At 34.8% G+C, this 24,007-nt stretch overlaps 1 protein-coding gene across 7 annotated transcripts in view; it reads left to right on the top strand.

Moving 5' to 3' along the window:
* Nucleotides 1-23,807, top strand: part of AGL (amylo-alpha-1, 6-glucosidase, 4-alpha-glucanotransferase) — a 99,253-nt gene extending 75,446 nt beyond the window's left edge. For all 7 annotated transcript variants that reach the window (XM_043460552.1, XM_043460551.1, XM_043460554.1 and 4 more), the window contains 7 exons: nucleotides 8,563-8,698; nucleotides 9,718-9,830; nucleotides 10,885-11,096; nucleotides 12,392-12,489; nucleotides 14,589-14,676; nucleotides 14,776-14,909; nucleotides 21,398-23,807. In XM_043460552.1, the coding sequence (XP_043316487.1) occupies nucleotides 8,563-8,698; nucleotides 9,718-9,830; nucleotides 10,885-11,096; nucleotides 12,392-12,489; nucleotides 14,589-14,676; nucleotides 14,776-14,909; nucleotides 21,398-21,515 (899 nt within the window). In that variant the 3' untranslated portion in view covers nucleotides 21,516-23,807. The remainder of the gene's footprint in view (nucleotides 1-8,562; nucleotides 8,699-9,717; nucleotides 9,831-10,884; nucleotides 11,097-12,391; nucleotides 12,490-14,588; nucleotides 14,677-14,775; nucleotides 14,910-21,397) is intronic.
* Nucleotides 23,808-24,007: the final 200 nt, after the last annotated feature.

Raw genomic sequence — 24,007 nt, 5'->3', positions numbered from 1 at the left:
GCTGGACCATCAGGGAAGTCCCATGAAGGTATATAACTTTAGGTACATAATAAAGATTTACTGATGAGATGAAATTAAACCTTGTAATTGTTCATTTATTCAACAAGTATTTTATTTGTGTATAAAACTTCAGAATATAATAATGAAAAAGGTTAAGAGTTTCTGATCTTGCCAGCTTAGTTTTAGTTTCTGGAGGAAAGATAAAATTTTATATTCTTTGTCAGCCAACTTTGAAAACACCAAAAACTAATTTGGTGCTTACACTTATAATCATAATAATAATTACTAATGATTGAGTGCTTACTATGTGCTAGGTAGGCATTGTGCTAACTACTTTACCTATGTTATTCCCATTTAACACTCCTAAGAACACTGGGGATGAGTTTCATTGTTCCCATTTTAATTGATAAGATGGCTGAAGCAGAGTAGCTTGCCCAGAGTCTACAGAACTGCTAAGTGGCAGAGCTAGGATTTCATACATAGTTTGTCTGCCCTTGTAATTTGGGCTCTTATAAAGAGGTTTATTAGTATTCAGAGTTAAAATCAATATATATTTTAACATCTTTGAAGTTCATCATATTCCAATTTTTATGGCACATACTCATCATCATTAGCCAATGCAAGGCTAACAATTTATTTCATTTTATTACCCATTCCCCTTAGAGATATTCCAATGGGGTTTGTTGTATAATAATGTACTTTTATGAAATACACATTTCTTTAAGCACATATAGTCTTTTTTTAACTTTTCAATTTTGAAAGAATTGGGGACTGATATAAAATTACAAAAATGATACATGAGTATCCTGAACCCTTCGTCCATCTTCCCCCAATGAGGACATCTTATGTAACTTTAGTGCAGTATCATGATCAAGAGATAGATATCAGTATAATACTGTTAATTAACCTATAGAACATATTCCATGTTTACCAGTTTTACATTAACTCATGTGTGTGTGTGTGTGTGTGTACTTCTGTGCAATTTTATCCCATGTATAACTTCATGTAACCACTGCCACAGTCAAGATATAGGGCTATTCCATCACCACAAAGGTTTTTCTTGTGCTATCCTTTATAGTCACAGCAACCATCCTTGGTCTCTGGCAGTTGCCAGTCTGTTCTACATCTCTATAGTTTTGGCATTTTGAGAATGTAGGTAAATGCCATCGTATAGTATGTAACCTATAATATATATATATGAACATAAGTTATATGTAGTATGTAACCTGTACTGTATGTGTGTGTGTGTGTGTGTATATATATATATATATATATATATATATGGTTACATATAATTCCCCTTGAAAACCATCCATGTTGCTGCATATATCAATATTGTATTACTTTTTACTGCTAAGTAGTATTCCCTTTTATGGATATATCATTCATCTTTTGAAGGACATTTGGATTGTTTTCATTCTTTTGACTAATACAAATAGAGTTGCTGTGAACATATACAGGTTTTTATGTAAACTTAAGTTTTCAATTCTCTGGGAGAAATTCCCAATCAGTTCAGTTCAGTTCAGTCGCTCAGTCATGTCCAACTCTTTGTGACCCCATAGACTGTAGCACGCCAGGCCTCCCTGTCCATCACCAACTCCTGGAGTTTATTCAAGCTTATGTCTATTGAGTTGGTGATGCCATCCAACAACCTCATGCTCTGTCATCCACTTCTCCTCCCACCTTCAATCTTTCCCAGCATCAGGGTTTTTTCCGATGAGTCAGTTCTTCCCATCAGGTGGCCAAAGTATTGGAGTTTCACCTTTAGCATCAGTCCTTCCAATGAATATTCAGGACTGATTTACTTTAGGATGGACTGGTTGGAACTCTTTGCAATCCAAGGGACTCTCAAAAGTCTTCTCCAGCACCACAGTTCAAAGGCATTAATTTTTTGGTGCTCAGCTTTCTTTATAGTCCCACTCTCACATCCATACGTGACTACTGGAAAAACCATAGCCTTGGCTAGATGGATCTTTGTTTTTATGTAATGTCTCTGCTTTTTAATATGCTGGTCATAACTTTTCTTCCAAGGAGCAAGAGTCCTTTACATGGCTGCAATCACCATTTGCAGTGATTTTGGAGCCCAAAAGAGTAAAATCTGTCTGTTTCCACTGTTTCCCTGTCTATTTGCCATGAAGTGATGTGACCAGATGCCATGATCTTAGTTTCCTGAATGTTGAGCTTCAAGCCAACTTTTTCACTCTCCTCTTTTACTTTCATTAAGAGGCTCTTTAGGTCTTCGCTTTCTGCCATGAAGGTGGTGTCATCTGCATACATATCTGAGGTTATTGATATTTCTCCCATCTATCTAGATTCCAGCTTGTGCTTCATCCAGTCCAGTATATCTCATGATGTACTCTGTATATAAGTTAAACAAGAAGGGTGACAATATACAGCCTTGACGGACTCCTTTCCCTGTTTGGAACCACTCTGTTGTTCCATGCCCAATTTTAAAGTTGCTTCCTGGCCTGCATACAGATTTCTCAAGAGGCAGGTCAGGTGGTCTGGTATTCCCATCTCTTTCAGAATTTTCCACAGTTTGTTGTGATCCACACAGTTAAAGGCTTTGGCATACTCAATAAAGTAGAAGTAGATGATTTTCTGGAACTCTCTTGCTTTTTTGATGATCCAGCAGATGTTGGCAACTTGATCTCTGGTTCCTCTGCCTTTTCTAAATCCGCCTGAACATCTGGAAGTTCACAATTCACATACTGTTCCCAATAATGTGGGTCATACGGTATATCCATGTTTTGTTTTACAAGAAATTGCCAGACTGTTTTCTGAATTGAAGAAAGTAGGGAAAACCACTAGACCCTAAATCAAATCCCTTAACGATTATACTTGGAAGTGACAAATAGATTCAAGGGATTAGATCTGATAGACAGAGTGCCTGAAGAACTATGGACAGAGATTTATAGCATTGTACAGAAGGCAGGGATCAAGACCATCCCCAAAAAAAAAGAAATGCAAAAAGGCAAAATGGTTGTCTGAGGAGGCCTTACAAATAGCTATGAAAAGAAGAGAAGTAAAAGGCAAAGGAGAAAAGGAAAGATATACTCATTTGAATGCAGAGTTCCAAAGAATAGCAAGGAGAGATAAGAAAGCCTTCCTCAGTGATCAATGAAAAGAAATAGAGGAAAACAATAGACTGGGAAAGACTAGAGATCTCTTGAAGAAAATTAGAGATACCAAAGGAACATTTCATGCAAAGATGGGCTCGATAAAGGACAGAAATGGTATGGACCTAACAGAAGCAGAAGATATTAAGAAGAGGTGGCAAGAACACACAGAAGAACTGTACAAAACAGATCTTCATGACCCAGATAATCACGATGGTGTGATCACTCACCTAGAGCCAGACATCCTGGAATACGAAGTCAAGTGGGCTTTAGGAAGCATCACTATGAACAAAGCTAGTGGAGGAGATGGAATTCCAGTTGAGCTATTTCAAATCCTAAAAGATGATGCTGTGAAAGTGCTGCACTCAATATGCCAGCAACTTTGGAAAACTCAGCAGTGGCCACAGGACTAGAAAAGGTCAGTTTTCATTCCAATCCCAAAGAAAGGCAATACCAAAGAATGCTCAAACTGCCACACAGTTGCACTCATCTCACATGCTAGTAAAGTAATGCTCAAAATTCTCCAAGCCAGGCTTCAGCAATACATGAACCGTGAACTTCCAGATGTTCAAGCTGGATTTAGATCAAATTGTCAGATGAAATCAACCAGAGATCAAATTGCCAACATCCATTGTATCATCGAAAAGCAAGAGAGTTCCAGAAAAGCATCTATTTCTGCTTTATTGACCATGCCAAAGCCTTTGACTGTGTGGATCACAACAAACTGTGGAAAATTCTTAAAAAGATGGGAATACCAGACCACCTGACCTGCCTCTTGAGAAATCTGTATGCGGGTCAAGAAGCAACAATTAGAACTGGACATGGAACAACAGACTGGTTCCAAACAGGGAAAGGAGTCCATCAAGGCTGCATATTGTCACCCTGTTTATTTAACTTATGCAGAGTACATCATGAGAAACACTGGACTGGATGAAGCACAAACTGGAATCAAGATTCCTGGGAGAAATATCAATAACCTCAGATATGCAGATGACACCACGCTTATGGCAGAAATGAAGAAGACCTAAAGAGCCTCTTGATGAAAGTGAAAGAGGAGAGTGAAAAAGTTGGCTTGAAGCTCAACATTCAGAAAACTAAGATCATGGCATCTGGTCCCATCACTTCATGGCAAGTAAACAGTGACAGACTTTTTATTTTTGGGGGCTCCAAAATCACTGCAGATGGTGATTGCAACCATGAAATTAAAAGATGCTTGCTCCTTGAAAGAAAAGTTATGACCAACCTAGACCGCATATTAAAAAGCAGACACATTACTTTGCCAACAAAGATCTGTCTAGTCAAAGCTATGGTTTTCCAGGAGTCATGTATGGATGTGAGAGTTGGACTAAAGAAAGCTGAGCACTGAAGAATTGATGCTTTTAAACTGTATTGGAGTTTAAATACAGTTGGAGAAGACTTTTGAGAGTCTCTCGGACAGCAAGGAGATCCAACCAGTCCATCCTAAAGTAAATCAGTCCTGAATATTCATTGGAAGGACTGATGCTGAAGCTGAAACTCCAATACTTTGGCCACCTGATGGGAAGAACTGACTCATTGGAAAAGACCCTGATGCTGGGAAATATTGAAGGCAGGAGGAGAAGGGGATGACAGAGGATGAGATGGTTGGATGGCATCATCGCTCAATGCACATGAGCTTCAGTAAACTCCGGGACTTAGTGATGGACAGGGAGTCCTGGTGTGCTGCAGTCCATGGGGTCACAAACAGTCAGACATGACTGAGTGATTGAACTGAACTGAGACTGTTTTCTAAAGTGGTTGTAACATTTTGCACTCCTACCAGCAAACTGAACAGATCATTTCTCCACATCCTTGCCAGAATTTGGTGTTTTTTTGTTTGTTTTTTTGTTTTGTTTTTTAGCTATTCTGATAGTCATGTAGACTACTACATATTGTGTTTTTGATTTGCATTTTCCTATTAACAGTATTGAACATCTGTTCATGTGCATATTTACCATCCCTACCCCTTCTTTGATGATAAAACTCTGTTTTATCCCTTTTCTAATTGGATTGCTTGGGTGTTTTTTTACTGCTGAGTGTATGTGGTAAAATACATGTTTACCATTTTATCATAAAACACATCATTCTAGCCTTCTTTAAGTGTACAGTGCAGTGACTTTAAGTACATTCACACTGTTTTTCAACCATTCACACTGTTTTTCAAACATTACTGCTATCCATCTCCAGAACTTTTTCATCATCCCAAACTGAAACTCTTACCCAGTTAACAGTAATTTCTCATTCTCTCCTTCCCTCAGTCCCTGGTCATTACTAATCTGTTTTCTGTCTCTGTGAATTTGATTATTCTTGGTACCTCAAATAAATGGAATTACATCATTTTTGTCCTTTTATGTCTGGCTTATTTCAGTTAACATCGGTATATCAGAGCTATATATACTATACTTTTATGCCCTTTGTTTCAACGCTACCACATTCTTTTCCAGAATTACTGCACCAGTATCTATTCCCATTACCAACCAAAGTGGCTTCTTATGTACTCCCATGCCTACCAACGTCATTTGGCATTATCCTCTAATGCTGAATGTGGTTATAAAACCATATGTAGTTGTTTTTACTTGTAATTCTCCTGTTATTGAATTTGAATATTTTCTCATATGTTTACTGCATCTTTGGAAAGTTTCCTTTTCTATAAACTATTTGTTCCTGTTCTATACCTTTATTCATCTTTCTTTTGGCATTCTGATATTTTTCATGTTGTTTACCAGGAGTTTTTGGCTTACTCTAGGTACTTGTCCATCATTAATGTTAGAATTATACAGACCTTTTCCCAATTTATCTATCGTGTCCTTCAACATATTTTATTTCAGAAATCCTACCTATTTTATTCAGAAATCCTATTGTTTATTTCAGAAACAATTTATATAAAAATTATATATCATTAATATAATTATATATAACAATTTGTATAAATTGTTTCTTTAAAAAATATTTGTAAAATGCAAAACCATACACAGTTAATAAAAGTCAATATGAGAGATTATCTTTGTGATATGAAGGTAGGGTAGGATTTCTGAAATAATCCATTCTGTTTTTGTTCCTGTGACTCTTGTTTTTATGACCTATATCTGTGTTAATTTTTCATGTCTGTACTCGTTTCCTTGTTAAAATCTATAATGACCCCTAACAGATTAAGTAATTTATTGTATGCACCTCTCTCCCAATCCATGTTTGATATTATCTAGATGAAATTTCAGTTTGAATTGTTGTGACTATTCTTCTTTTTCTTTTCCTTGGTTAGTGCTATTTTTAGGCAACAATAAATTTTGATGTGTAATTTGATCATCTTTTCATCCCCTGTCTATATCCTCCAAGATTTCTTTCTTTCCTTATTAGATTTAATCAAATGAGCTTATTTATTTATGTTAATATATGAAAACCTCTCAGAAAAATTCCTACTACTACAGCGTCTTGCTGTAGTTATTTTTATTGTTGCTATATGAGTATTTTTTAGTTGTAATTTACATGTCAGACACAACTTACCAACTAAACAACAACAGTTTACATGTCAAACCCACCAAGGCCTTGAATGACTGGCAGTATTTTTATTATGCCCTCATATTTAAATGACAGATTAGACATAAATGCTTTTTTCCTTCAGTGCTTTAGAAAATATCATTCTGTTGATGTCTTACTTCCAGTAAAGCTATTGAAAGTCTTATGGACCTATACCTCATTCTATTAGAAGTGATTACTCTTTCTTTTTTGAAGTTTTAGAACCATCTGTTTGTCTTAATCGGGGTTTTTACGCTAACTTTTCGTATCTGTTTCATGTGGTCCTCTATGAGCCCTTTTAATCTGAGATTTACTATTTCTTTTCACTTTCTGGGGTTACTTTTGTCTGAGTATCTTCTTGTTTATTTCTATCCCCATAGCTTTTCTTCTGTTGTCTGCCTTTAACCACTCCTGCTGCCTCTGGAGAATTTTTCCATCTTGTCCTCCATCTCACTAATTTCACTCTTAGCTATATCCATCTACTGTTTAGTCCCTTTATTATCACTTTATTGTTTTCCTTATTTCAACTATTAAAAATTCCAGGCCTAACATCTCCACTTAGTCATTTTTAATGTCTTTTGTTCCTACTTCCTGTTAATAATATCTTGCTTATGTTTGAGGATATTTGTTTTGCTTATTGTGTGCTATTGATACAGTAATTCTGCTTCATATGAAATATGTTACTCAACTCCTTTCTCTCATCTAGTCATTAGACTCCTCTACTATCGAAGGTTTGTCTTTTCCCAATAAGCTCATATTCCCTTGATTATTAGTTCTCTGTAGCAGTCTTCTTAAGCTGTAAAACAACAGCTTTAAGAGCCAAGGTAAAATAAAAGTCCAAAGAGGCTGGTCACGTCTCACCTGTTTTCATTAGTTTGTCCCAAACATTATGTGAGTTCACATCAGTACCTCACACATACTTCTCTGTAGTTTCTCCAGGGTTGATTATGGAAAGGGCACCGATAGCCTGGAATACTTCGGCAGCTCATCAAGAAGTGCAAAGATAGATTTTCTACTCACTTTATGCATCTGAAACAACCTGTTCATTCATAGTCATTTTGACCTATGTACCTTTTTGTGTGCATTCTTTTGACTTCATGGCCAAATCCCTGAGATTTAGTCACTAAACATTGACTGTCCAGTTATTTAGTATCAAGTAAATTAAAAAGCTCTTTGCCTTTGTGTATCACTTGACAAACATTTTCCAAAAACTAGTACCTCTATTCCTAGCTCATAATAGAGGAAATAGGAAAGGAAGTAAAAGTAGCTTGCCCAAGGAGGTGCATCAACCATCCATTAATAAACATAAGGGAAGCATTCAATCTCACCAGTACTCAAACAGACTTATATTAAAGTAGATCACTGTATATATATACACCACGTCGTCTTTATTCATTCATCTGCTGGTGGACATTTAGGTTGTTTTCATGTCTTGGCTACTGTAAATAGTGCTGCTATGAATATTAGGGTATCTTCTTGAATTGAATGTATGTATCTTCTTGAATTACAGTCTTCATCTTTTCTGGATATATGTCCAGGAGTGGAATTACTGGATCATATAGTAGTTCTCTTTTTAGTTTTTTAAGGAATTTTCATACTGAAATGAGCCAGTGAACAGTTTTGAGCATGAATAACATGACCTATCTTGTCTATTAAAAATATAGTGGCTGCACCAATTTACTTTCCCACCAATACGGTACATGGGTACCCTTTTATCCACATCCTCTCCAACATTTGTTATTTGTAGACTTTTTGATGCTAGCCGTTCTGGCGGGTATAACATAGTACTTCATTGTAGTTTTGATTTGCACATCTTCAACTTTTAAGGTATTACCAAATTGATCTCCAGAGTAGTTTTCCTAATTTATTATATTCCTTTTAAATTTTATAAATGGTTTATTTTTATTGTCAGGTTTTAATATTACTGCAGGGGTTGATGAAGAAACAGGATTTGTTTATGGAGGAAATCGCTTCAATTGCGGTACATGGATGGATAAAATGGGAGAAAGTGACAGAGCTAGAAACAAAGGAATCCCAGCCACTCCAAGGTAGTGTTTATTTATAGTGTTTATATAATTATATCATTTGTAAAGTGATATACTTGTGGAATCTTTTATTCTGTTAACCACGAAGTGTTCTTGGTAAATCAGTCAAAATTTTGCTTCCTTCCTCCCACTTCTCCTTCCACGTACTCCTTTCTCTCCCCCAATATACACATGTACAATCCTCTTGATATGTGATCAAGTAAACCTATCTGTTCTCTTCTGGGTGTTCTCATGGATTGATTCCCTACAAGCACCTCAAAGGAAAGTTTTATGATTCATTATCCCCATGGCTAGGACATTTCGTTATAACCTGAAGTATTTTCACTGTTATAAATAATTCGTTATTATTATCTCTTATAAATACAGAAAACAACCAGTTGTCTTATCTTTTATGAAATCCTTTCACTTTCTAAATATTTTCCCCTTAATGTTTTAATCTTTTATCTCATCATTTCTTTTTATTATTTTAAGTTCTTACTATAGTATCAAGTCTAAGAAACCATGTTTTTATCCAAATTTTATCTTCAATCAGAAATGTCAAAAAAAATTGTTAAATAGAAGCTGTCATTATATATTTTGCATGTTCTTTTTAAAAACACTTATTTTGATGAATTATTAGATCTTGAACTTCTGTTTCATTTTCCTTAAAAATGAGCTTTCAAATTATGATGCTCACCTTCCCTGGCTTTGTTTAGTCCTATATCCTATATTTTCTTTTCTCTGGAATCCTGTCACAATATTCTTTGATTCCTACTTCTGCCTTTTTCCAGAAGTATCTCCTTTTACTCCATAGTCTGTATTCTACTTCATATAATTTTTTAAAAATAAGATGCTAAGCAATCCAAAAGTAATAAAAGGAGAAATTTCTTATATATGCCACACACCTCCTATAAAGTAAGGATTTTTATAGTCATTTTTATAATACATTAGTTATATAATTCTTCAAAATTATTTTTTGAATGCCCTTTAAATAGTGTTTAAATTACTCATTGTCACAGAATAAAATTTATTTTTAATTTTAGAGATGGATCTGCTGTGGAAATTGTGGGCCTGAGTAAATCTGCTGTTCGTTGGTTGCTGGAATTATCCCAAAAAAATATTTTTCCTTATCATTATGTTACAGTGAAAAGACATGGTAAGCTATTTCTTTTGTTTGCAAAGAAAGTCCGATGACTGTCTATATGCTTAATCTACATAATCATCATGTGACTCAATGAACTAGTATTAGAAAACCCTTAAGATTAAAAGGAAAGACAGTTCAGTTCAGTTCAATTCAGTCGCTCAGTCGTGTCCGAGTCTTTGCGACCCCGTGAATCACAGCACGCCAGGCCTCCCTGTCCATCACCAACTCCCGGAGTTTACTCAGACTCATGCCCTTCGAGTCGGTGATGCCATCCAGCCATCTCATCCTCTGTCGTCCCCTTCTCCTCCTGCCCCCAGTCCCTCCCAGCATCAGGGTCTTTTCCAATGAGTCAATACTTTGCATGAGGTGGCCAAAGTACTGGAGTTCCATTAATTTACTAGTATGAAAATTGTAACAAACCTGATTACTAACTATATTTTTATAGCAACTTTGAACTGACATATGAATAGCATCATACTTATTTTTTTTCCTTGATATGATATGACTATGATCAGGTCAAGTTTTGGTGAACAATTATGAAATCTTTACATCTCTTTTTCTAGAACAGTGCTGTCCAATAGAAATATAATTTTCTAGTACCTACATTTTAAAAAGTTAAACAGGTGAAATTAATTAATGAGTATATTTTCATTAACTCAGTATATACGAAAGATTATTTCAACATGTAATCACTATGAAATTATTCACGACTGTTTTACATTCTTTTGAGGGGTACTGTGTCTTAGAAATACAGTATATATTTTATACTTCTAGCACCTCTCAATTCAGACTAGCCTCCTTTCAAGTGCTTAATAAAGATAATTTTATCAACAGTAAGAGTGACCCAAACAAAGACAAATGATCTGGGATCATTTGTTGGAGTCTAATCCTTTTTCAGTAATACAGTGAAAGATAATTTTTTATTTCTGGCTAGTGTCCTTCAAAAGACCCTGACACTTTCCAAAAAAGTGTATAATTTATTGACTAAATATTACTCTTGAGCTTTAACTAAATGTATGAGTTTCTCTGAATGCTTAAAACTACCAAGTCTTTTATAATGTTTCAGGAAAGCTTGTGAGAGTCTCATATGATGAATGGAACAGAAAAATACAAGAGAACTTTGAAAAGTTATTTTATGTGTCAGAAGACCCTGCAGATGTCAATGAAAAGCAACCTAATCTGGTACACAAGCGGGGCATATACAAAGACAGTTACGGAGCATCAAGCCCGTGGTGTGACTACCAGCTCAGGCCTAATTTTACCATAGCAATGGTTGTGGTGAGTAATTTGCTTTGTTCTTTTCAAATTTCAAAAATGTCATGATAGGGTTTATTTAGTTCTTTATTCTCATTTGTTCTCAAATTCATTGAATTGTTAAAAAATGAGTTATTTACTAGCTAGTTTTATATGGTCTTTTCTCATATCCAAGTACTAACCAGGCCCAACTCTACTCAGCTTCCGAGATCAGAGATCAGGCACGTTCAGAGTGGTATGGCCATAGACTATATGGTCTTTTCTAATGAATAAAGCGTAACACCCTTAACTCAAAATTTGATGTCAAAAAATAGAAAATAATGGGTGATGACTAATGAAGTTCTTCTCCATGTTTTTACATCATAACACATATAAAATGATGATTTTTAAAAAAGGAAAATGATGATGTTTGTACAGCACACTGGGCGAAATGGACTAGGTTGTTGCCAGAACCACCCGCTTCTTTGAGCCCCAGACCCCACCCAGCTGTGGGGAAAGCTGCAGGCCTCTGTTTCTCAGCATACCTGTGCCATGCCTCAGCTCACTAGTTGGAAACATCTGGACTAATGAACTAATATGAGTAGCTTCAATTCACATTCTGCTTTTTGCTCTTGTTGTATTGCTGTAATTAGTTCTGTCTACTCAAGAATGCTTGACTCTCCTTTTTTATCTATACTTTAGTCTCAAAATAAAGTACAGTAAAACAGAGAAGGTATGTGTTCAACATCTGTGTCCAGGTGTTGCCACCTTGTCAAAAAGAGTATTAAATATTGTATTATTAATTATAGTAGAATAAAAAATACAAAAGTACATAAAGGTAGCTTTGGTTCAGTGTGCATTGATTTTATTTAACATTTAAATTTAATGTGGAGTTTTAGTCACTTAGTCATCTTTCTCTCCTTCTCCATATCACAAGCAAATGTACTCATGCTATTCCAGTGCATATCCTTCTGTGTTTCATTATGACACTAAAAGCAAAAAATGAGTTCCAGGTGAACTTAAAGGAAGATAATGTAAATCTTATGTTCTGCCTTCACTGGCACTATGGCAACTTCCTTTTGGAACTAGTAAACTTCCTTAAAGTGGCACAAGGAAACAATCACCCCAAACAGCTTCCCTAATCTCTAGAGCCAAGGTCAGTGCTTCCAAGTCGGCCTGATAGAATTAGGTCTGATTAGACATCTACACTTGATCTTCTGGATCTGCACTGTATTTTTTAAGTTTTCATTATTTCCCAAGTTTGTAGTTTTTTTTCCTAGTGTGGGTAGACTCTTCTGTGATCTCAAAAAGTTTGTATATTTGTTTTTGGCACTCATTAGGCCCCTGAGCTCTTTACAACCCAAAAAGCATGGAAGGCTTTGGAGATTGCAGAAAAAAAATTGCTTGGTCCTCTTGGCATGAAAACTTTGGATCCAGAGTAAGTTAAAAAGTATTAAGAATGTAGTTCATATTATATTTAATATATAACTATATTTAATCATATTAATACTGGCATGAAAACTGTGAGTTCAGAGTAAGTCGAAATATGGGTGTTAAGAATGGTGTTATTTTATTTCATCAGGTCATAATTTTTTTGCTTATCAGTTAAATCTCTAAAGTTGCATTCAAACTGAATTTTTAAAAAGACCTTCTAATCTATGGCTGATTCATATCAATGTATGACAAGACCCACTGAAATGTTGTGAAGTAATTAGCCTCCAACTAATAAAAAAATTAAAAAAAAAAAAAAAAAAAGACCTTCTATGTCTTCCTTAAGGGCCCCCCCTAGTGGCTCAGTGGTAAACAGCCACCTGCCAATGCAGGAGATGTGAGTCCCGGTCCCTGGGTGAGGAAGATCCCTGGAGAAGGACACCAGCCCACTCCAATATTCTTGGCTGGAGAATCCCATGGCCAGAGGAGCCTGGAGGGCTACAGTCCATGGGGTTGCAAGGAGTCAGACACGACTTAGCATCTAAACAGCAACAACATCTTCAATAATCATCAGGGTTCAAAGTGGGCTTGTCCTAAATTCAGTCATCAATAAAAGAATTTTAATTTTATAAAACTAAGATGTCATATGAATATTTTCTAATGCCTATTTTTTCTGATCATAAAAGTCATACATGATGATTATGAACATTGGAGGCATAGCTTTATTGTTTCCTCAGAAACGATATTTATTTTAGAAGTTGTTACTCCTAGTAGTTCCTCCTATAATTCTAAATAGTATGTGTTTGTAGCTATTTCTTGACTCCTTTAAATATTAGATGTTATTTGCTTACTTCTTGTGATGACAGATCACATCACTTCTTTTGATGGCAGATTTAACTGTGTCATTACCTCGCCCTGAACCCTTTCCATTTTCTGTAAATAATTACATCACTGTTTTTATTTAAGCCAATAAGTAATTTTGTTTTTATGATTAAATGTTTATCTCATTTTGCATTTCTTTTCCAATTTTTATTTTTTCTTGAGTTTATAATGATGTTTCTATTTTTCTTCTACTGTTTTGCTTTAAAATTGGATGCCCATCACCATTTGCCTTGGGTTTCATATGTGAGAGATCCCCATTTTGTTGTAGCCTTACCTTTGTAGATTTTTCCTAACATATTGTTTACTCATTTCACTCTTGAGATGCAAAATTTTATATGTGTGAACTTATCTGCTTTCTAAAGTATTCTCAATGTTTTCAGAGGTGGTAAGCACCACTGGTCAGAACAAAAACCCACAGAAAAAAACATACTTAGTGATAAGGTCTATCTATCTCACTAAAAGAAAAAAAGCAATAATTAAAGAGAGTATAGATAACTATCTTGTATTAAATATTGCAGTGTTTGTAACTTTGTTTAGTTTGTAAATATATGTAAATTATATTCAGTTGCTATTTATAATCTGGTAATCTACCAATTTTACTTAATTTTAAAATAACTTAATGGAGAAGTTTAAAAAACAGCCTTTCTGATATATAATAATTAAAAACTTTATCATTAATGTTTACTAATTCAAATTATTATGTGTATATTTTAATTGTTATAAGTATATTAGGGGCTTCCCTTGTGGCTCAGACGGTAAGGAATCCACCTGCAATGCAGGAAACCCAGGTCCGATCCCTGGGTCGAGAAGATAATGCTGGAGAAGGGAATGGTTAACCATTCCAGTATTCTTGCCTAGAGAATTCCAGGGACAGAGGAGCCTGACGGGCTACAGTCCCTGCGGTCGCAAAGAGTCGACTACAACTAAGAGACAAAGCACAAGTGAAATAGTTAACTTTAACCATTATTTAGTGTCTCTTTGAAAGCAAGATATCTGAATATTTTACATTTTTTGTATTAGGTATTAAGCATTTGTTAATCATCCCCTAACACATTCTAAACTCAGTATATACTAATTTAGGGTTAGGTGGATGATGAGCTTTAGACTACAGATTGGAAGATAAAATAATTTTATTATTTCTTACCTTTTCCAGTAGGAAATTTTCCTGATGCTTTTTATATAATGTCTGATCTTTTTTTAACCTAAATTTCAATCATTTTGCAGTGATATGGTTTACTGTGGAACTTATGACAATGCCTTAGACAATGACAACTATAATCTTGCTAAAGGTTTCAATTATCACCAAGGACCTGTAAGAATTTCTTTTTATTTCTTTGACTTTTTAATTTGTTGTTTTTCAAAAAATTTTAGATATTCACAGCTCTTTTCTCTTCATTTTTATATTTTTCAGGAGTGGCTATGGCCTGTTGGGTATTTTCTTCGTGCAAAATTGTACTTTTCCAGATTGATGGGTCCGGAGACTACTGCAAAAACTATATTTTTGGTTAAAAATGTCCTTTCTCGACATTATGTTCATCTTGAGAGGTAAGTCATCAGAGCATGTAATTTCTGAAATTAGTGTTTCGTGTTTAGACTTAAATTGAAGAAAGCAAGGAAAACCACTAGACCATTCAGGTATGACCTAAATCAAATCCCTTACAATTATACAGTGGAAGTGACAAATAGATTCAAGGGATTAGATCTGATAGACAGAGTGCCTGATGAACTATGGACGGAGGTTCATGACATTGTACAGGAGACAGGGATCAAGACCATCCCCAAGAAAAAGAAATGCAAAATGGCAAAATGGTTGTCTGAGGAGGCCTTACAAATAGCTGTGAAAAGAAGAGAAGTGAAAGGCAAAAGAGAAAAGGAAAGATATACTCATTCGAATGCAGAGTTCCAAAGAACAGCAAGGAGAGATAAGAAAGCCTTCCTCAGTGATCAGTACAAAGAAATAGAGATCTCTTCAAGAAAATTAGAGACATCAAAGGAACATTTCATGCAAAGATGTGCACAATAAAGGACAGAAATGGTATGGACCTAACAGAAGCAGCAGATATTAAGAAGAGATGTCAAGAATACACAGAAGAACTATACAAAAAAGATGTTCATGACTGAGATACTCACGATGGTGTGACCACTCACCTAGAACCAGACATCCTGGAACACGAAGTCAAGTGGGCCTCAGAAAGCATCACTACGAACAAAGCTAGTGGAGGTAATGGAATTCCAATTGAGCGCTTTTAAATCCTAAAGGATGGTGCTGTGAAAGTGCTGCACTCAATATGTTAGCAAATTTGGAAAACTCAGCAGTGGCTTTAGGACTCGGAAAGGTCAGTTACCATTCCAATCCCAAAGAAAGGCAATGCCAAAGAATACTCAAACTACCACCCAATTGCACTCATCTCACACACTAGTAAAGTAATGCTCAAAATTCTCCAAGCCAGGCTTCAATAGTACGTGAACCGTGAAATCCCAGGTGTTCACGCTGGATTTAGAAAAGGCAGAGGAACCAGAGATCAAGTTGCCAACATCCATTGAATCATTGAAAAAACAAGAGAGTTCCAGAAAAACATCTACTTCTGCTTTAATGACTGTGTGAAAGCTTTTGACTGTGTGGATCACAACAAACTGTGGAAAATTATGAAAGGGATGGGAATACCGGACTCCCTGACCTGCCTCTTGATAAATCTGTATGTGGGTCAGGAAGCAACAGTTAGAACTGAACATGAAACAACAGACTGGTTCCAAATCAGGAAAGGAGTCCTTAAAGGCTGTATATCATCACCTTGCTTATTTAATGTATATGCAGAGTACATCATGAGAAACACTGGGCAGGATGAAGCACAAGCTGGAATCAAGATTGCCAGGAGAAATATCAATAACCTCAGATATGCAGGTGACACTACCCTTATCACAGAAAGTGAAGAAGACTTAAAGAGCCTCTTGATGAAAGTGAAAGAGGAGAGTGAAAAAGTTGGCTTGAAGTTCAACATTCAGAAAACTAAGATCATGGCATCTGGTCCCATCACTTCATGGCAAATAGATGGAGAAGCAGTGGAGACAGTGACAGACTTTATTTTTGGGGGCTCCAAAATCACTGCAGATGGTGACTGCAGCCATGAAATTAAAAGACACTTGCCCCTTGGAAGGAAAGTTATGACCAACCTAGACCACATATTAAAAAGCAGAGACATTACTTTGCCAACAAAGATCTGTCTAGTCAAGGCTATGGTTTTTCCAGTAGTCATGGATGGATGTGCTGCTACTGCTGCTTAGTCACTTCAGTTGTGTCTGACTCTGTGCGACCCCATAGACGTCAGCCCACCAGGCTCCCCCATCCCTGGGATTCTCCAGGCAAGAACACTGGAGTGGGTTGCCATTTCCTTCTCCAGTGCATGAAAGTATGGATGTGAGAGTTGGACTATAAGGAAAGCTGAGCACCGAAGAATTGACACTTTTGAACTGTGGTGTTGGAGAAGACTCTTGAGAGTTCCTTGCACTGCAAAGAGATCCAACCAGTCCACCTTAAAAGAAGTCAGTCCTGAATAGTCATTGGAAGGACTGATTTTGAAGCTGAAACCCCAATACTTTGGCCACCTGATGCAAAGAACTGACTCATTTGAAAAGTCCCTGATGCTGGGAAAGATTGAAGGTGGGAGGAGAAGGGGACAACAGATGAGATGGTTGGATGGCATCACTGACTCAATGAACACGCATTTGAGTAAACTCCAGGAGTTGGTGATGAACAGCGAGGCCTCTCGTGCTGCAGTCCATGGGATCGCAGAGTCAGACACGACTGAGCAACTGAACTGAACTGAGTGTTTAGTCAGTTTATTAGCTATTAAGTAAATGGCTTTTCCATAGAATTCATTTCTGTATATTCTATGTATCACAATGAAATTTGAAAGTTGTACTCTTTAACACACGTTCTATGTAATTTTCACCTTATTTTAATTATTTAAATTGTTATTTAAACACTTGATATTGCATGATTTGTATGTGTGATGGAATAACCTTTGGTTTTTTTAAATTTTTCTAATATTTTTTGATATGGTTAGTACAGGATATATACAAAAACTGAAGGTCTCAGGCTTGGCCTTTTGAGTTCACCTATTTGAAGATATATTGATAAATATTTTCATAAATGGTTTTATAATATTATAATTAAAATATCAGTATTGGTGTTTTGACTATTACAAACCCATTTGTCACATCCTTTGAACTATTAGCAATTAAATAGTATCAGAGTTATGTGCCTTTTTAAGATGATATAACTCGGTCAAAAGCTATCTTAATTTTACAAATTCTAGATTAATCCTAGATATATGTACATCTTATATGATGTACATATATCATATTTATAATATGCATGAGCAACATATATTTTATCTCCTCTACTACAGGAACACTTGGGGCTTCCATCTATCACCATGAATGTTATCAAAGTTTTTTTTTCAAAGTTTATTTTCATTAGCTTAAATACAGTCCAGAAACCTTAGTCCTGTCAAACTTCTACCTCATCCAGAGATTAAGTATGAAGTCTTTGTAATGTAAACAATCTTGTGTTCTGACCTTTATTGCACGACAATATTTCCCAATATTTGCATTAGTTTTCTTTCTTCCCTTTTTTCCATGAGGAGTAAGAATATCTTGCACTGAAGAGATGATTTTTCTACTTTTGCCTATAACCTTATCCCTCCTACCTGTTCCACGTCCTTGTCAAATGATTATCCTTACTTGGTTTTCCACTTGATCCTTCCTTCCTAAGCTATGAAGATACCTGTCAGCCTACCCTAAAACAAAGTCCCTTCATAATGTTCCTACCTCATGCTTTGTTTTATCATTCTGTTTTCTTTCCAGGATCCACATTTTCTCTAGAATTAGTTTTTTTGTTTGTTTGTTTGCTTTCTGACCCAACTCAGTCATCACCACATGCAAACTGGCTTTTGTTTTGCCCTCACCATTCTGGTGAAGCCACTCAAGAAGATCCTTTCTGGTTCCCAGATCCTATGACTTCTCAGTTCTCTTCTTTGACTGGCTATATCGTTGCTTTCCTCTTTCCATGAAAAACCTATGCTAGCCATAGCATTAAATTTCCCTTGTTAACCTAGTAACAGTAACAATTATAATAATAGCAAATAATATTTATTGAATACTTAGTATCTTCAGACATTGTTCTAAATGCATTCATATAACATTACTCATTTCATCCAAAAAGCTATACAAGATAACTACTATTACTGTTTTCCGAGCGTCACATCTCCCCTTATTAGCTGCGTGGTTGTGGGCAAGTTATTTAACTTCTCTAAGCCTCTGTTTCCTCATCTATTTAAGGTATGTGCTGGTGTTGTTTTGAGGATTAATTTATTAGTACACGTAACATGGACAAGATACTAACTCAGATGTGAGCTATCTCCATTTTATAATGGAAGCTTAGAAAATTAAGTAATTTATACACAGTCAAATGGCAAGTAATTTGGTAGAGCTCTTACTAAACTCCAGGCAATATGGTTTCACGGACTGTGCCCTTAACCACTACATGATTGGCTCTATTTGCTGTTTTTCTGGCTCTGCTTTCTGGAACCTAAAAACACATTCATTCTAAAAAAAAAATCTATCCTTGATCTTTTCTTTTCTGTCTACCTTGTCTTCTGTTATATTTCACCTAGTCTCACATCTTCACTCTTCAGGTAATTTTGAACTTTCATAAACTCCTCTTCTACTTTTCAACTACTTAATAAACTTCTTACCTTGGATGTCCTTCTGCCATCACTCATTGTCTCTCAGTTTTTTTCTTCCTATGCTTCCCATCTTTGTTACAGTATTACCATTATTCATGGTCTGCAAGCTCAGACACCCCAGGTACTGTTTAACTTTACTTCATTACCTCTCCAGAACATTCAGATAGTTGTCAAGACTTGATTCTAGCTCTCTTCCTTTTAATAACCCACCGTCTTCCTTTCTTTTGCCCATGCCTAGTCTGTAACTGATAATCTTTTCTCTGGACTAAGCAATCAGCCTCCAGACTTCCACTCTTCTCTCTCCATTTTGTCGTATCACCCCAAACAAGCTCAATCTTGTTGACATGTAACTCTCACAATTTTAATCTTATGTTTAAAAATCTTTAGCAATTCCCCATTGGTTACAAAATGAAACCCGAATTCCTTAGTTTCCACAATTTTTTTTCCAACTACCTTTACATTTTTATTTCTTACTGTTTCCTATAGCTACTTTTATTACCATTAGCTTTAACTATGAGCTTTGGATTCAAATTCTGTCCTTGCTGCTAATTTTCATGTGTGACTTTCGGCAAATTACTTAATGTCTCTGAAATAAATTTCTTCATCTATAAAATGGGAATAATAATATCTCATTACTTGTTGTCAAAATTAAATGAAAAGATAGATCAAAAATATTTGCCACAAATCATGAAATGGTTTCACCTAAAGTACATTATTACTTTTTAAATTTTCTATAGAATCTGTAATAATGTCAGTATTCTCATTCTTGATGTTGATAAGTTGTATTTTCCCTTTTTTTTCCTGATCTGTCTGACTAGAGGCTTATCAATTTTATTGGTCTTCTTAAAGAACCAGCTTTTGAGTTTGTCAATTTTTTTTCATATTATTCAGTTTTTAGTTCATTGATTTCTACGCTAATTTTTATGATTCTCTTCTACTTACTTTAGATTTATTTTCTTTTTCTGTTTTTTTCAAGGTGTAAGTTGAGGTCACTGATTTAAAGACTTCTTCTTTTCTAGTATAGGTACTTAGTGCTAAATTTCCTTCTATGTACTAAATTAACAATACTCCAAAATTCTGATGTGTTATGTTTTTTTAATTCAGTTGAAAATACTTTCGGTTTTTCCCTTTAGCTTCTTCTTTGACTCATAGGTTATTTATAAAGGTGTTATTTAGTTTTAAAATATTTAGGAATTTTCCAGAGATGTTTCTATAACTGATTTCAAAGTTAATTCTATTGTGGTCAAAAAATGTATTTTATATGACTAATCTTTCTAAACTTATTGATACTTATTTTATAACTCAAAATATATTCTAACTAGGTCACTAAACTGCAAGTAAAAAAGTGTGCCTTCTGTTATCATTGGATGGTGGTGTGGTTTAGTTGCTAAGTCATGTCTGACTCTTGCGACCCCATGGACTATAGCCCCGCCAGGCTCCTCTGTCCATGGGATTCTCCAGGCAAGAATACTGGAGTGGATTGCCATTTCCTTCTCTAGGGGATCTTCCTGACCCAATGATTGAACCCCAGTCTCCTGCATTGCAGGCTAGTGTTGTACAAAATACTTGCAGATTTTCTGTCTACTTGTACTGTGAGTTACCTAGAAAGGTAACATTTTATTTTACAATTATGGATTTGCCTCTTTCTCCTTGGAGTTCTATGTGTTTCTATTCTAGAAGAATAGTCGTGATACCTACCTCATAGGGTTGCCGTGAGTATTAACTGAGATAATGTACATAAAGCACTAGTATTAGAGCATAGTAAATGCACAGTAAATATCAACTGTACTATTACTCAGGAAAATGAGAAATTTGTGTAGAAATTTGAATTGTTATATTAATTGGCATGTTTTTCCTAATCATTGTCTTTTCCTTCTGCATCATTTTATGTTCATTTTATAATTTTGTCAAGATCAAACATAGTACATTCATATAATTACAATTTGAGTCTCATAAACTTATCTAAAAGAAATAAAATTAGGCCTGAGAGGATGTTTATCTCTATACTTACATTACTTGTAGTGGTATTTTCCTGTTTTCGGTACTTAAAGGGGCTCCTTTGTAATTGAAAGTCTTAAATCCTAAAGATTGAATGTCAAAGAATAATTTCAGTCTAAGTTCTTTATATATAATCTTTAGTATAGCCTGTTTTATTTTGTAGTAAATGGGTACATATGATTGTTTTCTAAAAGAGAAGGCAAAAATCACCAGCTGTATTGCCTATTTTATTAATCCAACAAGATATATGTTGATTATATCTCAGAAAATGGCTCTTCTTTCTTTAAGATCCCCTTGGAAAGGACTTCCAGAGCTGACCAATGAGAATGGCCAATACTGTCCTTTCAGCTGTGAAACACAAGCCTGGTCAATTGCTGCTGTTCTTGAAACACTCTATGACTTATAGTTGACTTATGCATATTTCTTAAGTATGCAATCAGTTCTGTTGTTGAATGCAGTCATAATGTAATGTAAATGCTTTATATGCACATGGCTAAAGTCATTTTTTAAATCTCATTCATATAATATTGATGCCCTAATAGGTAAGACTATAAAGCATTGGTTTTGCTAATGTAGTTTTTGATTTGAGTAAGAAAAAAATTATCACTACCAATGGAATGTTTGTCTTTTGAATTCAATAAGTATTCTTCAAATGTCTAGAAATAAATAATTTGAAAGCCAGAGTTTGAAAAAGAAAAATCATGTAATTTTCTTTTTGTACATTAGTGAAATGAAATATGAGAATGTAATAATGAAAGAAATGGAAAAGTATCTTCAAATGGTGGTATATATTTTCTTTAGTAACAGTATATACTGAATAAACTGTGGTTAAGTAACCTCCTCAACCTTTTACTAGTAGTATTTCTAGCACCTTCCAAATTGCATTCAGAAGATACTAAATGAATATGGAATGATGGAAATGTCCACCTACAATATATGTTTGTAAGTGAAGCACAGATGTTTATAATGTGCTTTTATTTTTTTCACTCATAGTGTAGTATGTTTTTAATACAATGAATTTCAACAGTATATTTAACATATATTTAATTGTGCTAATGATGCATAGGCTATATGAAAAAATCATAAAGTATTAGAAATTTATTTTCTAAGAAAAATTTTATAAAATTAGTCTTGTGTTCCATTTTCCTACTTTGAGATGGTTTACATTTTCGTAATGCAAACCTTCAGACATATTTATGAGAATTTTAAAGGAAAAGGTACTATATTAATTTTCTAAAAATAACTAGTTTTAGTTTGTGTATAAAAGTGTATTATATTGGTTTCCTGTTAACTGAAAACTGTTGACAAGTTTAGCATGGAGAACAAGCTTAAAATAGAGATATGAATTCAGCAGTTATCTTGAATCCAATAAAATCACTTGAATAGTTTTTCATGTTATTTTAAGATAGCTTAAATCTGGAAAAGTCATAAAAGGAAAAAGACTTAACATTTGTATGATTTGACATTTTTAATAGTACTTATTTTCTAGATGATTTTTTTAAAAACTATCTCTTTTTGTCTCAAGAAGGCACAATTAGATCATTATACTTTCAGCTGAAAGAAAATAGTTGCAAAAATCCATTTCATTATTCAGTTGTAACATTTATAGTTAAAATAGTGGTACCATAACACTTTTCTCACCTAGAAGTCATATGCCCAACTCCCTTAACCATGAAGAAGGAGTGAAAATGGGGGAAAACAAGTAAGCTAAAACTTCTGGGTAGTAAAAATATAAAAATGTTTCAGATGCCAAATACCCATGCTCAACCCTACTTTAGTGTTACCTATTGTTTTTCTGGTTTCCCAACCTAAAGCAGATTGACTTTTACATAAGGATGCGTTGATTTCCAAGTTTTCCTTCCTTCTTCATTGTTCAGTGTCTGACCTTCTCTAACCTGTGCAGTTAGAAAAATGACCTTCCTTGAGAGGGAGAACCGTTAGTTATCAGAGATTCACATAGTTCTGTTGTAATCAAACTTCTAAAAGTGGTAAGAAAAGTAACTAAAGACCAACATTAAATCTGCTTAAAAAAAAAGCAAGAAGCAATGGCTGGCTGATGGTTAAATGTGATAAATAAATAAGTAAATGAGTAAATTAATCCTAAAAAATAAATAATAACAAGCTGACAATTTTAAAAACATAGCCATGTTGGGTTATCTATGGTAGGGCAAATATCCACCTCACCAGTACACTTTTAGGATATCATATTACACTAGAAAATTAAGCAATTCACATTTTTATTAGGAATATTAATGAAAAAACATTATTGTAATCTGCATGGCCTATTTTAAAGCTTAAGAAGCATGTTACACATTATTTTATCAAAGATTGTTGATATTAATAGCTTTAGATTTTAGAGGGATAAATGTTGTTTGCCTAAAAAACATTTAAATAGAATACTTCATTCCTGTGTGGTGTTGAATGAGGTACCATTATATCACATATTGAGAATGGTTCTGTGCCCTGATTCTTAATCAATTCAGATCAGTCTTATTCTTTTACTTGAGAAGTTTGCCAGTTTAACCAGTATGCTGTGATAATTTAATACGTTTCACAGATAACTGAGGAAACATGAGACCTGTCATCCTGTCTATGAACGTTATGTAATGCATTTCTGATATGTCTTCACCTGCTCTGTCTAGTAGGCAAATGTCATTTTTATGTCTGTGCCAAGAAAATAAAAATCTTTTCTAAAGGACTGTATTTTGCATTTATTCCATTATTTAGCAGTTAACTAATTTGTTGATGCTTACTACTACCATTTATTCAGGACTTGCTTATTTGGGGTGCTTTATCTTTTTGCAGTATGTATGGAAACAAAGATAGGAGGAAGAATTTTAGGCTGTTTGGTAATTTATTTAATTAGCCATGTTGAAATTAGGAGCAAAGTTAACTTTT

This window comes from Cervus canadensis, chromosome 2, assembly GCF_019320065.1.
Source record: "Cervus canadensis isolate Bull #8, Minnesota chromosome 2, ASM1932006v1, whole genome shotgun sequence".
Classification (NCBI taxonomy): Eukaryota; Metazoa; Chordata; class Mammalia; order Artiodactyla; family Cervidae; genus Cervus; species Cervus canadensis.
The sequence above is the reverse complement of the archived record's forward strand: the minus strand, read 5'-3'. Positions and strand labels throughout refer to the sequence as shown.